Source organism: Anguilla anguilla, chromosome 11 (genome assembly GCF_013347855.1).
Source record: "Anguilla anguilla isolate fAngAng1 chromosome 11, fAngAng1.pri, whole genome shotgun sequence".
NCBI lineage: Eukaryota > Metazoa > Chordata > Actinopteri > Anguilliformes > Anguillidae > Anguilla > Anguilla anguilla.
In genome coordinates, this window is record NC_049211.1 from 39,226,370 (window position 1) to 39,241,571 (window position 15,202).

Consider the following 15,202-nt stretch of genomic DNA (forward strand, 5'->3'; position numbering starts at 1 on the left):
GAAGCCTCTTTTTCAAGACTGCCCATTTAGTAACTGGCACCAAGGTCAGTACAGTGAGCAACAGAACAGCAAGCACCCAAACATTGGACGTTATTTGGACATCAAATATTATCAAATACAATACATGTACATTCCATCACAAACACCATGCTCTCAATGTCCGCTCTTAAAATCTGAATCGCACAACAAGCTTAAAGCATAACATCTGCATACAAATGTCCTTAATTCATAGGCTGTAGATTCCCAGGATAAGAACATTCTAACTGGATTAAAAATATGACATCATTATTTTACATAGGAGGAACAGGAAGTACACTTTGGGATTCTGGGACTCCCTCAACCAGCAATGTGCAAATTCTTCCAAGGAACCATAAATATCAGGCAACACTCTGCAGACATAATTTAGTAAAACAGCCTCTTCTAAACACATTAAAAAATTTAATATGGCAGGATTCATTTGTTTTTGCATATGCAGATTTGATAAACAGAAATTAAAGGAGTGTAATGAAGAGAAGACAAGGAGGCAGAATGGCACTTCCTCAACCTTGAGGATCATGATAGACAGAAATAACATGTTACAGTATAAATGACACTATGAAGCACAGTACTTCTTCATAAACAGCTTTCATTACCAAATGCCTGATTCCTTGATGTCAGATGTTACTTGTTAATATTTCTACAGCTTCTGATAACATTCAAGATTTTTTTTAAAGTCAAATAAGAAATACCTGAATGGCAAACAATCCACTGTAAGTAATGATCTTAAACTCATCTGCATCTTAACTGGCTTTTAAGATTTAATGGCAACTGTCCAGAATGAAATATTACTGAATAAAATGACTGGCCTGTCACTGTAATACAGATAGGCTTGGTGGGCAAAGTTAATGATTCAGGTGTCAGACGTGGGCTATGATTATGATTTAACCACTTGGTCTGACCAGTAGTGGCCGCTAGAGAGCGATGAAAATAGTAAAGCTTGCCAGATTACCCCATAGCATTCCCCGACAAGCCTTGCCAGTGCAGACCTCTGGCAATAGTCGGCAATGCCGCTACTGAGACTCAAACACCCAGTTACGAAATCCCATAATAATTAAAGATGCAGAGAGGCTGAGCAGGTGACAGTTCACCATGGTTACTGTTTCCTGGTTGACCACAGCATTAAAGAGCACATGTGTGTGTGCAGTGTCTGTGTGTCTGTGTGTGGGGCCATGAAGGCACTTAGTGGAAAATCACTGGCAGTGGTGAGGATGGGCTGTGTGTGAATGTCTCTCTAAACCAGTGGTGAGGATGGGCTGTGTGAATATCTCTCTAAACCAGTGGTGAGGATGGGCTGTGTGAATATCTCTCTAAATCAGTGGTGAGGATGGGCTGTGTGAATATCTCTCTAAACCAGTGGTGAGGATGGGCTGTGTGAATGTCTCTCTAAACCAGTGGTGAGGATGGGCTGTGTGAATATCTCTCTAAACCAGTGGTGAGGATGGGCTGTGTGTGAATGTCTCTCTAAACCGGTGGTTCTCAGCCCTGTGATGTGTGTATGTGACTGACTGAAGCAGGCCCAGTAAACCAGTGGTTCTCAGCCCTGTGATGTGTGTATGTGACTGACTGAAGCAGGCCCAGTAAACCAGTGGTTCTCAGCCCTGTGATGTGTGTATGTGACTGACTGACGCAGGCCCAGTAAACCAGTGGTTCTCAGCCCCGTGATGTGTGTATGTGACTGACTGACGCAGGCCCAGTAAACCAGTGGTTCTCAGCCCTGTGATGTGTGTATGTGACTGACTGACGCAGGCCCAGTAAACCAGTGGTTCTCAGCCCCGTGATGTGTGTATGTGACTGACTGAAGTAGGCCCAGTGCAGTTAAGCAATACTGAGGAGGGCAGCTCAACAAAACACTGTCTGCTCTCACAGAACTTACCAGAACACTGTAAGTGTACTGCCAGCCAACCACAGCCTAAACACACACACGCACGCACATGCACACACCCACAGACATACGTTCACACACAAATGCACATACACACACACACACACTTTAATGCATTTTGGTTTGTGTTCTCTCTGTGGGTCAGAGGGGTCAGCTGACTATGTCACAGGTAGCGCTGGACATGTCCTGATGTGCAAAACAACCCTGTTCCCTCCAGAAAGACTGGGGTGGAGCTGAAAGCCTGTACTCGGGAAACCGGACTCACTGATTGGACAGGCCAGGTGGTCTTAGTCGAGCCAACCAATGAAGAACCAGTACCAGCAGCTCTTTACTAAGGCAAATTACCAACCATTTTACACTGGCACTTTCAGCTGATTGCTGAATATCACTGTGTTCAGAGTTAATAGAGGGATTCAGATAAAACTGATCCACACTCCATCTACCTGCTCAGTGTCCAATATGTCGTTTCGGCTGCATTCACAGCAAAAGGCAACGTGGCCATTAGCTGCCAGTCTCACACTGTGAACCTGCACATATCTAAAGCCAAATCCCCCCCAGTGAAGTGTGTGTGTGTGTGTGTGTGTGTGTGCGCATGTGCATGTGCATGTGTGTTTCTGAGTGTGCGTGCACGTGTGTCTGCATGTTTGTGTGTGTGTGTGTGTGTGTGTGTATGAGCGTTTCCAATTGTGAGCACGTGTGCTTATGTCAGTGTGCGTATACGGCTGATGTGAGTCTATGAATACCTGCATGCATGTTTATAATGTATGTGTGTACCTGAATGCACAAGCGAGTGTTTATGAATCTGAGCGTGTGTGTTTCTGAATGTATGTGTGTGCGTAGGTGCGTGTGTGTGTGTGTGTGCACAGCTGTGAGTGTGACGGCAGCCAGCAGGGGGAGCTGTGTTCAAATGCTCCCAGCCAATAGCGGGGAAGCCTCAGTATGGTGCACGCGCACGCTGCTGTGGGTGGAGTCATACAGATGGTCATTCTGCAGCACGGCCTTCACTCGCAGGTCAATTTTCTGGAAAAGAAGATGGTGCGCGGCTCTTAATGTGTCAGACAACCCGGTTTGGTTTGCCCAGGGATACATTCCGAGGGTGATGCAGGGAGTTTGGAGGGAAAAAAGAGCGGCAAACACAGGGCCTGCTGGGACACGTGCGCCAGCCTGCGTTCTCACCTGGAAGTCCCGGATGTAGGTGAGGAAGAAGCTGATGAAGGAGAAAGCCACAGACCACTCGGAGATCGTACTGATCAGATGAGCTGTGTAGCCCTGGAACACACAGATCAGTCAGTGTACACACATACGCACACACACACACACACACACACACTCACACACACATGCATACACACACATACGCACACACACACACACACACATGCGCATGCGCATACACAGACATGCGTGCACACACACACATGCGCACACACACACACACACACACACACACACATGCGCACACACACGCACACACACACACACATGCACATACACAGACATGCGCACACACACATGCGCATACACAGACATGCGTGCACACACACACATGCGCGCACACACACACACACACACACACATGCGCATACACAGACATGCGTGCACACACACACATGCGCGCACACACACACACATGCATACACAGACACACACACACACACATACATGCATACACAGACATGCGTGCACACACACACATGCGCACACACACACACACACACACATGCATACACAGACATGCGTGCACACACACACATACGCACACACACACACACACACACATACACAGACATGCGTGCACACACACACATGCGCACACACACACAAACACACACATGCATACACACACATGCATGCACACACAAATACACACACACATACGTACACACATACACACACGCACCCACACAATCACACATACACACATGCGCACACACACACGCAGACATACACACACACACACCCAAATGCACGCACGCACACACAGACATACACACACACACACACACACATACACATACACACTCACTGTCTCTCCCGGGATCCAGTGCAGTTTCTTGGCCAAATCCACCCCAGGCAGACTAGAGTACATGATGACTGAAGAGACCAGCACTGAGAGAGAGAGTTAAGGTTTCTATGGTAACACCAACAGAGAGAGAGGGGTAAGGTTCCTATGGTAACACTAACACTGATAGAGAGAGAGTTATGGGTCCTATGGTAACACTAACACTGAGAGAGAGAGAGTTAATGGTCCTATGGTAACACTAACACTGAGAGAGAGAGAGTTAATGGTCCTATGGTAACACTAACACTGAGAGAGAGAGTTAAGGGTCCTACAGTAACACTAACACTGAGAGAGAGAGAGAGAGAGAGAGAGTTAAGGGTCCTACAGTAACACTAACACAGAGAGAGAGAGAGAGAGAGAGAGAGTTAAGGGTCCTACAGTAACACTAACACTGAGAGAGAGAGAGAGAGAGAGAGAGTTAAGGGTCCTACAGTAACACTAACACTGAGAGAGAGAGTTAATGGTCCTATGGTAATATTAAGACTGAGACAGAAAGTTAGGGTCCCTATGGTAACACTAACACTGAGAGAGAGAGAGTTAATGGTCCTATGCTAACACTAGCACTGAGAGACAGAGAGTTAAGAGTCCTACAGTAACACTAACACTGAGAGAGAGAGAGAGAGAGAGTTAAGGGTCCTACAGTAACACTAACAGAGAGAGAGAGAGAGAGAGAGAGAGAGTTAAGGGTCCAATGCTAACACTAACACTGAGAGACAGAGAGTTAAGAGTCCTACAGTAACACTAACACTGAGAGAGAGAGAGAGAGAGAGTTAAGGGTCCTACAGTAACACTAACACTGAGAGAGAGAGAGAGAGAGAGAGTTAAGGGTCCTATGCTAACACTAGCACTGAGAGACAGAGAGTTAAGGTTCCCGTGGTTACATTAGCCCCAGTCTATGTGGACTTTCCTGAAAAGCGCCTTTGTGACAGTGTGTAAAAAGCATCACACAGACACAGCTGAACCGTGCGGATACTGCTGAGCATGCTGACGAAGGTCCAGAGGCCCACCGCCAGGCGCGCCCAGAACACGCCCTTCCCGTGCACGCGCGGCTGCATGCGGTGGGACGCCGCCGTCTGGACGAAGATGTACAGCGCCCCCAGGCCAAACGTCACCACCGCCCCCACCATGTGCATGGAAACAATGACCGTTTTCTGCAGGGCCGGAGAGAGAGAGACAGAGAGAGAAACTGATTCGGGCTGCTCATCGTCACTGTCAAAAAAGGTATGCACACAACACACACTGAATGTTTTTTTTTTTTTGCATAAATCCCCGTAGTTTGAGCGTTTTGATTGCTTTGCTTATTATATTGACAAGTGAATGGGGTAAAATGCAGTTATAGTTAATTTTCTGTCCCAAAGGAAACAAGAATCCTCACTTTTCCTCAGAAATTTTGTTGATTTTCAGGTCATCAGATAAGAGTCCTCTTATTTGCATTGGTCAACAGAGAAAGGAATTTTGATGAGGTAATTCCCGTTGCAGGATTTTGGCCATCGTTGCTTTTGTTAGGAGTACACTGCTGTATGCTGTAGTACAGACAGAGACCCTCGTGTTTAATATTACTGTAGTAAAATCTGAGGATGGTAAACAGAGATGGGGCTGTTGCAGGATATGCATGTTTATTTACTCATATTCATTGATTAAGTTTACTAACTCAAGATATAGCTGAACAGGAAATGTGGCAACAGAAAAAAAACTGCCAAGCAAAGTCTTGCACCCAGAGTGGAGTCTAAATACAACATCTTTATATGGCTCAGCCAGCTAAGCTGTTTCCAGAACATTCCAAATCCATGCGCAATGCTCAGTAAGGGGTTCATAAGCTGGGGTCAAAAACACTTTTAAACAGTCCCTCATACCCCATACCCAAAAACTCACCCCAGCCCCTCTGCTTTAATCCACACCAGGTGTGCATCATTGTCCTGACCAATCAGCAAGCCAAATGGGAACATACCATACTAACGTACTAACATACTGACATACTAACATACTAACAAACTAACATACTAACAAAGCAACATACAAACATGCTAACCATAACCCATGCACAACTCTTACCCTGGTCTTGCTTCACAATATTTTGGTAATTATTTGTTTTTGTATTGTCTTTTTTAAGTTTATTTAAGAGGGACACTGCACATAATTATGAATGATTCAAAAAGTAGTTTTAGCAATGTGTCATGAGCCACATGTGCATTGTGTATTTGGGAAGTTTGGAAAATAGAGAGACAGTAGTAAAGAAACAAAGAAGTGCCAATAAAGACATCAGATGCACGTCCATGCAAAGTAAACAGCTCCACCTGGAGGGACCAATGTTAATAGCATGTGCAGGCCTACAAAAAACCAGCTCATAGACATAAACTCAGCTCACAGACACAAGCTCAGCTCACAGACACAAACCCAGCTCACAGACATAAACTCAGCTCACAAACACAAATACAGCTCAGAGACACAAGCCCAGCTCACAGACACAAGCCCAGCTCACAGACACAAACCCAGCTCACAGACACAAGCCCAGCTCTCGGACACAAACCCAGCACAGAGACAAACCCAGCTCACAGACAAACAGACACAAGCCCAGCTAACAGACACAAGCCCAGACACAAACCCATCTTACAGACACAAACTCAGCTCACAGGCACAAATCCAGCTCACAGACACAAACCCAGCTCACAGACACACGCCCAGCTCACAGACACGTATACACCCAGCTCACAGACACAAACCCAGCTCACAGACACACGCCCAGCTCACAGGCACACGCGCAGCTCACAGACACGTATACACCCAGCTCACAGACACAAGCCCAGCTCACAGACATGTATACACCCAGCTCACAGACACACACCCAGCTCACAGACACACGCCCAGCTCACAGACATGTATACACCCAGCTCACAGACACACGCCCAGCTCACAGACACGTATACACCCAGCTCACAGACACACGCCCAGCTCACAGACACGTATACACCCAGCTCACAGACACAAACCCAGCTCACAGACACACACCCAGCTCACAGACATGTATATACCCAGCTCAGATACACACCCAGCTCACAGACACAAACCCAGCTCACAGACACACACCCAGCTCACAGACACGTATACACCCAGCTCAGACACACACCCAGCTCACAGACACAAATCCAGCTCACAGACACGTATACACCCAGCTCACAGACACACGCCCAGCTCACAGACACGTATACACCCAGCTCACAGACACACGCCCAGCTCACAGACACGTATACACCCAGCTCACAGACACAAACTCAGCTCACAGACACGTATACACTCAGCTCACAGACACGTATACACCCAGCTCACAGACACACGCCCAGCTCACAGACACGCATACGCCCAGCTCACAGACACAAACCCAGCTCACAGACACACGCCCAGCTCACAGACACGTATACACCCAGCTCACAGACACAAGCCCAGCTCACAGACATGTATACGCCCAGCTCACAGACACACGCCCAGCTCACAGACACACGCCCAGCTCACAGACACGTATACACCCAGCTCACAGACACAAACCCAGCTCACAGACACATGCCCAGCTCACAGACACGTATACACCCAGCTCACAGACACGTGCCCAGCTCATAGACACAAGCCCAGCTCACAGACACGTATACACCCAGCTCACAGACACAAACCCAGCTCACAGACACACGCCCAGCTCACAGACACGTATACACCCAGCTCACAGACACAAGCCCAGCTCACAGACACGTGCCCAGCTCATAGACACAAGCCCAGCTCACAGACACGTATACACCCAGCTCACAGACACAAGCCCAGCTATACACCCAGCTGTATATGAGCGAAGACATGGCCGCACATAGCCTCTACAGAGGAGACAGGAAAGAAAAGTAAACCCCCACTTTATGAGGAGAAACAAAATCAAGAGCATTACAGGCTACTTCCAAAAACAGTCACAAAAGGCACTCTGACAAGTTCTTGGCCTCCGGTCTAATCTCTCGTACGAAGTAAAAAATGAAATCCCGGCCGCACCTGGAAGTTGGCGACGATGCACATTCCGAAGGAGCTGAGCGATCCCAGCCCCAGGCCAGCAGCATTCAGCCGGCGAAGCCTGGAATCTTCTGGCTCCGCGAGGGCCTGGACCTGCTTGTACCGCACGTACACCGTCAGAGCACCTGCCAGGTAACGCACAGGAAGAACAAAGGCCGGCAGGCCATCTTACCTTTAAAATTCCGAAACTGAAAACTGATGCAAAATATTGGGTGCTGCATCCTAAAAAAAAGTTGCAATTGTCTTTAGCACACATATTTGAACTACTCCATTTGTAAGAAAGGGGTTCAATAGGTACTGTAATTCAATAGGGTATACAGTGACATAAAATTGAGTCAGAGCCTCAACAGTGAATTCTGTTTACAATTTCAGGCTGCTGGGATCACGGAACATACAGAACTATTAAAAAGAAAAGCAGTTTTGAGTCTGCGACTTTCAGTTCAAATCGGTTAATTTAGGCAAAAGATCCCGACACATCTCTGATGAAAAACAGGCCTAGATCAGTATTTGTCTTTTATCCTTACTCAAAAATAACTGTTTATTTTATTTTTTTCACAGACTCACTTGATGAGTTAATTCTGCCAACGAGTGAACTCACCAAATTGTGTTTATGAGTAAACTGCTAAAACCACTTCACTGCATATCAAAGTTATGCGCAAATCCAATTGGCCAAATTGAATCCAGACCTCAGTGCTTGGAAAGTCTGAAAATGTTTTGGTTCAATAAACATTTCTGAACTTAATTGACTCACAGGTTTAAACTGCTCTACATTCTCATTAATACATACCTGTAATATAACATGCAAATATGTTGTTTGTGACTTCTTGCTGAGTTCTAGTTCTCTACTGTTACAAATTTTATTTGGATCTCAGCTGGATCTCAGTGGGTTTAGTACTGCATGACCTTGGTTACCACGCAAACAGACATCACAATAGGGATATCAGTCTATATTATTGATGTGTGCCATTTTGCCACAGTTTTATACACAGATAATGCTGGTGTAAGCTGAAAGAAAGACTGATATGCAAAAATAAAGGAGAGAAATAAAGAAAAAATGAAGGAGGGATACCTAAGAATGATGAAATGTTGAGCATGAGGCCAAACACACAGCGTTCCGGAGGCATGGTCCCAGTGTCACTGCAAACACACACACACACAAACACACACACACACACACAAACACACACACACACACACACATAAGCATTCACACACACGCACACACACACACATGCACATACGCACACACACACACGCACATACCCACACACACACATACACACGCAAACACACACACACACACACACATAAGCATTCACACACACGCACACACACACACATGCACATACGCACACACACACACGCACATACCCACACACACACATACACACGCAAACACACACACACACACACATAAGTATTCACACACACACGCACACACTCACACACACACACACACACACACACACACACAAACATTCACACACACATACACACACACGCACACACATACACACGCAAATACACACACACACATGCATGCACACACACACACACACACCACATTTGTATAGAAAAGTACATATAGGCATATAATTTATATACAGTACATCATATAATACATAATACACACACACTACATTTATATATATAAAACTATATATAAAACTGTTTATAGGCATATGATTTATATGCAGTACATGACACACACAAGCACACACACACAAAATTCCTTCCTCATATTCTGACAGATTAGCCACTCATGAAGCTGTTATTTCAACAAGCACAGAAGCACTGGAAGTGATGAGCTGTAGATGAAAATAACATAACCTCTCAGGACATAAGGTGAGTCAGGGGCCCCAGATCATTCCTCCATAAGAAATATCATGCCATGAGCACAGTAACACTGACACCTGGTGGCCAAAAACTGCACCAACCAGTTTGCACAGAAATGGTATAATGAGCAGCCCTCTCTGTGATATCCCAGAAAACCTTAAATATTACATTACATTAGAGGCATTTAGCAGACGCTCTTATCCAGAGCGACTTACACAACTTTTTACATAGCATCTTACATTGTATCCATTTATACAGCTGGATATATACTGAAGCAATGCAGGTAAAGTACCTTGCTCAAAGGTACAACGGCAGTGTTACCCGGGAATCGAACCTGCGACCTTTCGGTTACAAGCCCAGTTCCTTACCCACTGTGCTACACTCCGTCCATACATAAATAAATCTCCTGTGATTGGATTAAATTGCATTTCTTGAAAAGCATGCTGTAGACATTCCAGGGCCAATCAGGAGGTTGCATGTTTGGCAATGCATAATAACCATGTAGGCTTTGTAGAAATGGGGAATGACAACTTAAATGAACCCACATCATTTACAGTGGCCTTTGAATGTGGTACAGAAGTGTTTATGTTACTGCCCCAGTTTCTGTGACATTTTTCCACGGAACTTTGGTCACATGACACTCGGTACTTAGAAGCTCAGTCACTCAGCGCCATGGAAACCACTATAACCGCTGGGCCTGTGACCTGGCCCAGACCAGTCAGGCTTGCAGTCAGATGACTCCCATGACTGAGTACCGCTGAAGAAAATGGAAAATAAAATCACTTTCTTCACTCCACAATATGCAGATTCTGCCTTGAACGGCTCCACTCTGTCACTAAACACACAGGCTAAATATTTATTAAAAGATTCCAGACTAAATACCTCTGTGCTGTCATCGACCTTTAACCCCATTTTTTGTACCAACGGTTTCATGTGAAGTCCACTGTAACAGACCTTGATCATTATCATATTAAAATCTATGGAAGGCACATTATGATACCGTGAATATCTTTTCACAATAAAATTTTTTTATTTTTTTATTTGGGGAAAGAGCTTTCACAATGTCTCTGATTAAATGATAGCATCTATGATGTATAGAATTAACATAATACACTGATTCCTAATTTTGTACAAAAACGAGTACAAACAAGTTTAATGTTTTACAACAGGGCTTTTCAAACTCTCATGATCACTGATTTTGTCAGTCAGAATTCCCTATTTACATGTTACATTGTGTGAAAAACAGATCTGCTTAATTGATTATCTATTTCTGATGTTTGATGACCTTAAACTCGATCAGATGAACTGTTCTGCAGATGCAGAAAAAGAAATTATTTTTTGAAAGCTTTACCAATGGCTTGAATGTGTTTTATGCAGGTAGAATCATATTGAAGTGTACTCTGCTAAGATAGCAGGTTTTCGAATTTTGTCGACATTACTTACCTGCTGTATGTTAGATAAGAAGCTATGAAAAGAGACCAATCTATAGCAGGGGAAATATGCTAGACCACTGTTAAAGTACTGCATTATGGCTTTGTGTCTCCATTCTAATTTCCTAAAGGCCACCACTCAAATCATACGGAAGTCAGTGCACAATAACATTCGGGAGCTCGCACACTTCTCCCCTCAAGACCTCTCTGTGACACGGCTGGTACACTGCCCAATCAGCGGCCTCGGCTTATGGTGGTACTCCGTGTGCTACGCCGGCGATTCGCTACAGTCAGAGGGGCTTCGCTCTGAACCGCTTCCTGGCGAGCAGGCTCGAATTTGGAAGCTTAGCCACAGCTAAGCGCAAAGCGCGGTAAATCAGCCGCTTGCTTCCCGAAGCCAGCTCCTCTCTCCTGTGATAAACGCCCCAGCGCCACGGAATCTCATCCCCCACAGCACACGGGGAAGGATCCAAGGACATGCCATTCCCTTCGGTACACCATGAAACACAACCGACCCTCACTTTGATCTCAGCTGAGCCTTCTGATTCACTGCAAGCACAGACTGGCACACTGTAAACGGAACCGCCCCCCCCGCGGGACACGGCCCTGTCCCCGACTGCCCCCGAACGCGCCACCCGCCGCTCACCTGATGTAGGGCACGAGGGGGTCCACGTGCCGCAGAAGCACCGCGGTGATGTCCGCGGAGATGAAGGTGGCCGTGGACCAGACCACAAGCCCTGCTGGCAGAGCGCAGAGACCCTGCTGGAACCACCACATGTCTGTGAGGGAGCGCTTTCACAGGAGCAGAGTCTGTCTCACTGCTCCCACAGGCTTTCACAGGAGCAGAGTCTCAGTCTCACTGCTCCCACAGGCTCTCACAGGAGCAGAGTCTCAGTCTCACTGCTCCCACAGGCTCTCACAGGAGCAGAGTCTCAGTCTTGCCGCTCCCACGGGCTCTCACAGGAGCAGTCTCAGTCCCACCGGCCGAGAGGGCGGGGTCTCAGAAGCGCAGTGTCACAGTCTCCCGCGGAGCAGAGGCACCTCCTTGGGCCTCACCTGAGAGAAGGAGAGCAGAGTGAGAGAGGGAGGTGCTGGGCAGGTCAGTGGGTGAGTTCAGGGTGCCTCCTCTGTGTGGGGTTAAATGGACTGCATTTATATAGCGCTTTTATCCAAAGCGCTTTACAATTGATGCCTCTCATTCGCCAGAGCAGTTAGGGGTTAGGGGTTAGGTGTCTTGCTCAAGGACACTTCGACATGCCCAGGGCGGGGTTTGAACCGGCAACCCTCCGACTGCCAGACAATCGGTCTTACCTCCTGAGCTATATCGCCCCTTCAGCGCACCGCTATCTCACTTTCACTTCCTGTTTCTCACTCAGCTGCATGGAACTCAGGAAGGGCTCAGAGAGCCACCTGGGTTTAGTCCCTCAGACTTAGAGCTACACACAGACACACACGCACACATATGCACACACACTCACATATACACACACCCACACTCATATACACACACTCACACACACATGCACACTCATATATACACATACACACTCTCTTACACTCACATACAAACACACACGCGCACACATGCATACTCTCTCTCACACTCACATAAACACACGCGCACACACACATGCACACACTCACTCATAAACACACTCGCCCGCACATGCACACACTCACATATATATACACACACACATCTACCCACACACACTCATACACATCTACACGCACACGCACACGCACACTCTCTCTCACACACACACACAGAACAATGTACTTATATCAGGGTGTAATAAAAACCCTCACGTGCCGTCACAGCCCTGCCACAGGAACTTCCCGCCAGTGCAGTTTATTACAGTTACAACCGTTAATGAATAAGCCATGTTAGCCCGATGGGAAGAGACGTCCTCACTTCTCTGTGGAGAATGATTTTTTTGGCACATATGTATGAGAAAGTATTTATCTGTAATTGTAAACGTCTGCTCATTCTAAAGTAGAGTAATCTACAAAAAGCAGCGAATCAATTCACTTTCATTCAATTCATTTTTTTCTAGAACCACAACGCACAAATGTGCGTATACCAGGCGTACCACGTACACATTCGTGGAATACTATTCATCCGAAAGGAAAAACAAATCAACGAAAACATGCTCCCACTTTTAAAACTGCCTTGTTTGAACCACAGAAACGGAAGGAACCGTGTGAATGAGACAATTCTTACAGGTTTACTGCAGTTTGTTTACAGGATAGTCTAAGGTCACGTCAGAAACCACGGCATGAGGTTTCAACACTCAGCTTATGCAGCGTATGTGTATGCACCTCCACACGCAACACACTTCTCCCACAAACAGGAATAAATCAGGAACAAATCTTTAGCATGAACCGCGTGTTTTCACTTCTCAGCTAACAGTTCAGATCAACAGCCCAAGACTGTGAGCTGCTGGTCCAGTTGTGGTCCACATTGCCTCCAGGAGATGACGCTATTTCCCCAGAATGTAGCCAGCGGACATCCATGCAGCCACATCCAGCACTCTTCCACGTATTGCCTTACATGGTACAGTAGGTACAGTAAAACAGTCATCTTAATTAAAATTATATTAACAGTTCTCCTCACAACCTGTGCAAACTACAATCTTTGGAATGTGCACAGCTGGAAGCACAAAACAGGCCGTTAATGGTTGTGAGGTATATTCACCACACACAAATCGCACATCCACCCACACACAAAAAGGCTGTGCTTACTCATGTGACTTCCTGCAAACAGAAACTAAACGTATGCCAATAACTTCCCGCCCCCACTCATAAATAGCAGTCGTTCAGAGTAGCAGTAGTACAAGCAAAACCATTCAAAAGAAATAAACAAATATATACTTAAATGAAAGTCTTTTTTTAAAAATCCACACCGAAGTAACAGAACTCCGTCACGCATTAGTTCAGACATAGCCTAAACAACATCTAAATCGCCTACATTGCTACATCAGAACAAAAAAATAAAAAATAAAACAATCCATCAAGACTAAACTTAATGAAAGATTGTTTGGCCGAAAACAGCTATTTCTTTGCAATTACTTGCCATTCGCATCAGTGTTCCCTATGGAGTTGTGCCAATGGGTTGTCAGTTTCTGAATGAAATGCACTTAAAAATAAGTGTGATTGTATCTGAGCTGAGAATATATGAGAGTTGCTTAAGGGTTGTCTAAGTGAATCATCGAGATTATTAGGCGCCAGCTGCGCTGTTGAAAAAGTCTGCTTTATGAGGAAAGACCGTCCACATACTTTAGTGTAGCTGGTTCTGTGTATTATATTTCCATGAATCTCCAGACCCCTCTCTTAATCTCCGCACACAAACACCCACCGTAGACACCACGTTACTGCCCGCCTTTCCTCAACTTTTCCTGTCTAAGTTATGAACCACAGATAACGCATTTGGCCACATTCCTTTGTTTCATTGTAAAGGACAGTTACCTAAATAAGCAGCCAGCGGCAAGAAAAGGTAATCACCCCACACACGGCTGGATGTAGCCTAATGTAAAGCCAAACCCAAATCAGCACCAAGTGTCACCCTAGTCGGTTAGTACCAGTCATACGTGGAAGCAACAAAAAATTACATTGACATCCTTACCTTGGTCTTATACAGATTATTTTATTGTCACTGCACGGCTAATTTAATTTATTAACAGACGATCATCGCGATGTCCAGGCACATTAGCAAAAAAACTAGCAGAAAGTCTGATTTGTCCCACTCGTACACTTAAAAGTGCACGACAAACACTTATTCATCTAAGGCTTACTTCCTTGTTGTAGGCAACAAAATATCCGGCGTCCCCTGCGCAGAGTTAATTCCCACATGATTCAAAGCTAAGCGCCAACGTAATAGCCTACATTCCGTTTAATTACACTGACGGGATGCAC

General features: G+C 45.8%; 1 protein-coding gene across 1 annotated transcript; it reads right to left on the reverse strand.

Moving 5' to 3' along the window:
* Nucleotides 1-1,724: 1,724 nt before the first annotated feature.
* LOC118208137 (DNA damage-regulated autophagy modulator protein 2-like) lies at nucleotides 1,725-15,190 on the reverse strand. The gene is made up of 8 exons (XM_035382511.1): nucleotides 14,913-15,190; nucleotides 11,934-12,343; nucleotides 9,091-9,158; nucleotides 8,004-8,146; nucleotides 4,957-5,134; nucleotides 3,948-4,030; nucleotides 3,098-3,190; nucleotides 1,725-2,941 (listed from the first exon to the last, which is right to left on the reverse strand). The coding sequence occupies exons 2-8, from the start codon at nucleotides 12,062-12,064 to the stop codon at nucleotides 2,825-2,827; spliced, it is 813 nt and encodes a 270-aa protein (XP_035238402.1). The 5' UTR covers nucleotides 12,065-12,343; nucleotides 14,913-15,190; the 3' UTR covers nucleotides 1,725-2,824.
* Between the last annotated feature and the right edge of the window lie 12 nt (nucleotides 15,191-15,202).